Genomic DNA, 6,086 nt, shown 5'->3' on the forward strand with positions numbered 1-6,086 from the left:
TTCAAACAGTGTGGGAGATCTTGGTGAGGCATAGTACAGAATTTGGGAATGACACTTCTGGCCCTCAACTAGTACTTTATGTCTTTTCCTGTAAGCCCAGGGTTAATAGCTGTGCATTTGGCTTCTCTTCCTAAGATGAGGTGATTATAAAAGTTGTTGAATAGGCATTTGGAAGGACATGAGAACTCCAGCAGTACTCCAGAGCCGGCCACAGTGGTAGTGTAGAGACATGCAGCGTGTGCCAGATCTATTTTCAGCTGCAAGCAAGGGTTAGTTACTTAGTCTTGCCCTTGTCTTTTCCCCACAGTAACCCTCCACTGAGTGAAGAGATGTTGCCTCCTGGGGAGTGGATGTGTCACCGGTGCACTGTTCGCCGAAAGGTAATACTGCTGCTTTCTGAAGGCTTCCCACAGAGTGCCAGCGCTAGAGCTCTGACGCTTCAGAGTTAAGGTGGTCCTAAGGGGTTTTCAGCCATTCTTGTCTCTTCTGACACTGGAATCGCCATACTCCATGTTGACTGTAAGGCCTAAAACTGAAGATGTGGGATGTGAAAGAGGGCAGAAGGGGTGTGTTAATTCCCCAAGCTGTGTCTAGTCAGCTAGTGACAGAGGCAGTTTGATCTTACTGGCCTCTTAGGAAATGGCGTGAATGTGGTGTCGTTATCTGAAGAGAAGGCTGCTTCTCTGTTCCATGATGTATCCAGAGGCTTGGTTGGTTGTTTCGGAGGAGTGAATTTTGAACCCCTCTGCCCTGAATGTCTGATTTCTCTTTGTTCCCCTTCCCTCTGCTCTGTTAGTTCAGAACTAACTAAATTATGAACTATGAGCATGACTTTTTATTTTCTACTTTGAAGTTTAGCAAGAGCTAAACTTTCCTTTATCAAAAAAGGAAGTAGGAGCTGGGTGTGGTGGCATGGCCTTTAGTACCAGCACTCAGGAGGCCAGAACAGCCAAGGTTAGGCAGAGAAACCCTGTTTTGAGGTGGGGAGAGTCGAGGAGGAAGTAGGTGTGTTTCCAACAGATTATATTTGATCCCGCCTTCACATTAAAGGCTGTAGATTAGAACATGTCTGTGGGCTACCCTGTTTTCTTCCCACACTACTTGTATAACCAGAAATTTTTTTTGCTTATGACATCACTACTGTTTTCTTAGTCTCAAAATGATGTCATAGTCAGTGATAACTTCCTCAATTGCATAAGCAGAATGAGCTGATTCAGAGATTATGGTTTATATATATATATAACTGTTTTCAAGCTTTAAAAGGGTGAACAAGTGGGCATTAATTTTTTTTTTCATTGTATGTACAATAGTTCCCATTAGAAAGCAAGCCAGGTGGCAAACGCCTGTAATCCCAGAACTCAGGAAGGCAGAGGCATGTATATTGCTGTAAATTCAAGGCCAGCCTGGAGTCCAGGACACCCAAGGCTATACAGAGAAACCTTGTCTCCCTGCCCCCCCCCCCCAAAAAAAAAAAAAAAAAAAGAGAGAGCGAAAGAAAGCAAGCCAGAGCCAAGTCAGCCACTAACTAGAGCTGAATGTAGTTTGGTTTCACCTGGGGTCCAAAAACCAGGCTATCCGTCAGGCTACCTGGCCTCTAAAATCTTTCCCCACAGAGTGTAGCCTGTCAGTTCTGAAACTTAGCATGCAAAGAAGCTAGGCTCAAATGGGTTGGGATCGGCCGGTGAAAACTTGTTGGTGCCCATTGTACGCCGGGTGTTTGCTGTTATTCCACTTGATTCATGCAGCCATCAGAGTTCTGGTAGTAGGTCTTAATTGTGAAAAGGAAAAAACAGGCAATGAAATACAGACTATTTTCCCAAGGACTCAAACGGACAGAGCTGAGATTGGAACCAGATTTTGTCTCATTCTGAGGCTCTGTTAGGTCTTGAGTTCTCTGGAAACAGCATCTTTTGCTAGGAAGAGTATGACATAGTGTGTGTCTCCTGAGATGCTGCTGTCACTCGCTTCCACACAGACCTGTCAACCTACTGTTCCACCATCAGCACCATCACCACCATTCCCCTTTGGCCTCAAGTATTTACAGTGAATGAATTGAAGTACATAGCCTCTTGGCCTCAGGAACTCCTTATAGTTAGTCCTGTTATTCCTAGCAGAAGCTAGGTCTTTTCCCAGCTCAGAGCCATCTGTGTCTCTTATATATGCAGTCTTCTTTATCACCACCATATCCCTAAGAGGAGAAAGATTTTAGTTTTCATGGATGGAGAAGTTCCTGAATTGCCTAGGGCCCAACTCACTGGAGATTTGTGTGACAACACTTCTTTGTCATATTTTCTAGTTCTACTAAATTCACTGTAGTCTTTTCCATGTGGTGCCTTCTGAGAAGTGTCACTTTTAGAGTTTCAAGTTAAGATTGAACGCCACCTTTCTTGGGTACCACGCTAGCTGCGTTGCTTCTCTCCACACGGTACCCCTCTGAGAACTGAGCTCTCCAGCCTGTTTAACTTTTGCAGACTTTGTCTATTTTGAGCCATTTTCAAAACTTTTCGGTATCATGATGTTCCCAGCAAGTAACAGAGACCTTAGTTTGCATTATGGTATTCTGACCTTAATTGTACTAAATTTGTTCTTATGTTTTTTTAGCTGCTTGCCGTATATATAATATGTATATAAATGTTAAGTATAATATAATGAATTGCAATTCTTTTTTTTAACTTTTCACATTGTTTTCGTTTCATTGTTGTTGTGTTTTCTCGCTTTTGGTTAGTTCACTTATACCTGGAGAGATGGCTCAGCAGTTCAGAGCACTGGCTATTTTTCCAGAGGACCTGGGTTCAATTCTCAGCACCTATGTGGTGGCTCTCAACTACCTACAACCCTAGTTTTGGGGGATCTGAGGCTGTCTTCTGGCATTTGTGGTTGTCAGGCACACATGGTGCAAGGGAAAACTCCAATACATACAAAATAAAATTTCAGCTTGAACAGGCTGCTGTCCCAGGGCTCCTAGGTGAATGATTATGTGATGTATAAGGGACTTTGTAATTTTCTCCAGTGGTCTAGCAAGACGTTGCTTGCCCACTTCTATCTATTTTGTTCTTTTCATGATGCGCTCACCTATTCATTTGCACAGAAACGAGAGCAGAAAAAGGAGCTGGGCCACGTCAATGGACTGGTAGACAAATCTAGCAAACGGACTACATCCCCCAGCAGTGACACTGACTTGTTGGACAGATCAGCCAGCAAAACTGAACTCAAGGCCATAGCCCATGCCCGGATCCTGGAAAGGAGAGCCAGCCGGCCTGGCACCCCCACATCCAACGCCAGCACGGAGACCCCCACCTCTGAGCATAATGACGTCGATGAGGACATCATTGACGTGGACGAGGAGCCAGTAGCAACAGAACCGGACTTTGTGCAGCCCCAGCTGCGGCGGCCTTTTGAGCTTCTGATTGCTGCCGCCATGGAGCGGAACCCTACCCAATTTCAGTTGCCCAATGAACTGACTTGTACCACTGCACTTCCAGGTTAGCGACATCACCATCATCGTCATTGTCCTCCTTTCTTACCCTGGCCTCCCAAGGGATTACTGTCTAGCCCAGAGAGAGTGCTGCCTGCAAAGGGTTGCTTTGTTCCTATCCCTGATTCTGCCTGGAGAGAGGGTTTAGTTGTTATAATACCTATTCGGGTTTTCCTTTTCTGAGTCTTCTATCTCCTGTCTATTACTCCCGTGTGTGTGTGTGTGTGTGTGTGTGTGTGTGTGTGTGTGTGTGTGTGTCAAGTATTTTGGCGCACACCAGTAATTTCAGCCCTTGGGATTGTAAGGCAAGAGAATTGTGAGTTTGAGACCAGCCTGAGCTGCATGTTGAGATTCTGTCTCCAAAACATAGAAAGGTTTAGAAGATGGCTCTGTCATTAAGAGTACTGGCTGCTGCAGAGGACTGAGGTTTGGTTTCCAGCCTTTACGTACTGACTCACAACCACCAGTAACTGTAGTTTCAAAGAATCTGATACTCTCTTCTGACCTTTACAGGCGCCAGGCATGCCCATGGTGCACATATATACATGCTGGCAACATTCCTATCGTAAAAGAATAAATAAATTAATTAAAACCTATTTAAAAGATGATGAGATGGCTGGAGAGATGGCTCAGCAGTTAAGAGCACTAGCTTCTCTTCCAGAGGACCTAAGTTCCATTCCCAGCACCCACATCAGGCAGCTCACAGTTGTCTCCAACTCCAGCCTGTGGGATCTGTGCCCTGGCCTCTGCTGCAGGCTCCTGCACTTACACGCACAAACCCACAGCCCATGTGCAGATACAGAAATGCACATAATTACATTTTTTTAATTCTTAAGTAAATAAATGAAAAGAAACAAAGCTTAGGGAATGTAGTTGGGTAATGGAGCATCTCCTTAGTAAGCACAAAGTCCTGGATTTGATTCTCAGCACCTCCTGTCCTTTGCAGATACCTAATCCTGGTGTGGAGAGAGAGGAGAGGAGAAAAAGTGTTTATAAGCGAGGACCTGTATGCCTGTATTCTAAAGTTTGTATGTTTTGTTGTTGTTGTTTAACCTTACAGTGCAGTTCAGTGATTTTAACATTAATACATTAACATTAATAGCATTTCTTTAGATTTTTTTGTTATGGCTTGATAATAGTCCATTGTATAAATGTACTATAATTGATTTAAATAGTTTTTTATTCATTGCAATTTAAATTGTTCCTAATATATTTTCTAATTTATTTATTTTTATGTGTATGGGTATTTTGCCTGCAAGTATGTCTTCTGCACCATGTGTGTGCCTGGTGCCCACAGAAGCCAGAAGAGGGCATCAGATCCCCCGGGACTGGAATTGCAGATGGTTGTGAACCACCCTGTTGGTGCTGGGAATTGAACTTGGGTCCTCGGAAAGAGCAGCCAGTCCTTTAAACCATTGAGCTATCTCTCTAGCCCCTCCTAATATTTTATTACAAAGGTAGTGTTTCAGCAAATAACTTTGTAAATGCATCATTGTGCACATTTAAGTTGTGAATATGCCTGTAGGGTAAATTCTTAGTGATAGAGTTACTAGGTCACAGCTTGCAGTGGGCGGTCTGATAGCTATTATCAAATTGTCCCTTTCACAAAGAGAGTCATGATGGCTTCTATTTGATACCATGATGCTTCTAGATCTTAATTTTTTTTCCTAGGGGAAATGAGATTGGCTAGGCATGGTGTCTTAAGTGCCTGTATTCCCACGCTTAAGGGGCAGAAGCAGAACTGTCAAGAATTCAAAGCCAGCCTGAGCTACATAATGAGTTCTTGGTCAGCCTGGGCTACTGAGTGAGACCCTGTCTCAAAAAAAAAAAAAAAAGAGGCTAGGGAGATGGCTCAGAGACTAAGCGTTTGCCATGCAAATGTGAGGACTGGGCTTCATATCTTTGGAACCCATATCATCAGCCAGGTGGGCATGACAGCCTGCCTATAATCCCAGATTGTGGAGGCAGAGATAGAGTAAACTTGCTATCCAGACAAACAAATGGTAAGCTCTATAGGAAGAGGCTGCCTCAATATATAAAGTAGAGAAAGAACAAAGCATCTGACATCAACCTCCTGCCTACACACACGCATGGATGTGCAAAAACAAGAAAACTGGCGAGCTTAAAAGGCACAAGTAAGTCAGATGTGGTACGTGCCTTTTAATCCCAGCATGGGGAAGTCAGGAAAATATCTCTCTGTGAGATTGAGGTCAGCTAGGGCCCAATCATGAGAGAGGAGGGGGAATATGAATGAATATGCCTCTCGGGCTACTAGCAACATAGCTCTTACAGTAAAGGCACTTGTCATACACGCATGTGTGGTATGTATACACTCCACATACTTTGCTTGGTGCCACACATTTTTAACCCCAGCAGTTGTAGATCTCTGATAGGCCAGCTTGGTCCATAAATTCCAAGCCAGCCAAGATGATAAAGACCTTACCTTAGGTGAGCGCAGGACTAAGGGTTGCATTTCTCTTTTCTATAGAAACATGGTTAAATTGCAGTCTTTTGCTCAGTTTTCTTTACAGACTAGTTTTTGTTGACCATGTGTCTTGGACATATGTGTGTGTGTGTGTGTGTGTGTGTGTGTGTGTGTGTGTGTGTGTGT

The 6,086-nt window shown here is 43.8% G+C and overlaps 1 protein-coding gene across 2 annotated transcripts in view; it reads left to right on the plus strand.

The window, feature by feature from the left end:
- The window catches only part of Phf12 (PHD finger protein 12), a 44,737-nt gene that overhangs the window by 21,526 nt on the left and 17,125 nt on the right, over positions 1 to 6,086 (plus strand). For both annotated transcript variants that reach the window (XR_008721579.1, XM_055619771.1), the window contains exons 3-4: positions 308 to 380; positions 3,089 to 3,482. Coding sequence is in view for 1 of the 2 variants with exons in the window: in XM_055619771.1 (XP_055475746.1) it covers positions 308 to 380; positions 3,089 to 3,482 (467 nt within the window). In the remaining variant the exon portion in view is untranslated. The remainder of the gene's footprint in view (positions 1 to 307; positions 381 to 3,088; positions 3,483 to 6,086) is intronic.

This window comes from Psammomys obesus, unplaced genomic scaffold (genome assembly GCF_907164565.1).
Source record: "Psammomys obesus unplaced genomic scaffold, mPsaObe1.curated_primary_1811, whole genome shotgun sequence".
NCBI classification, from domain to species: Eukaryota; Metazoa; Chordata; class Mammalia; order Rodentia; family Muridae; genus Psammomys; species Psammomys obesus.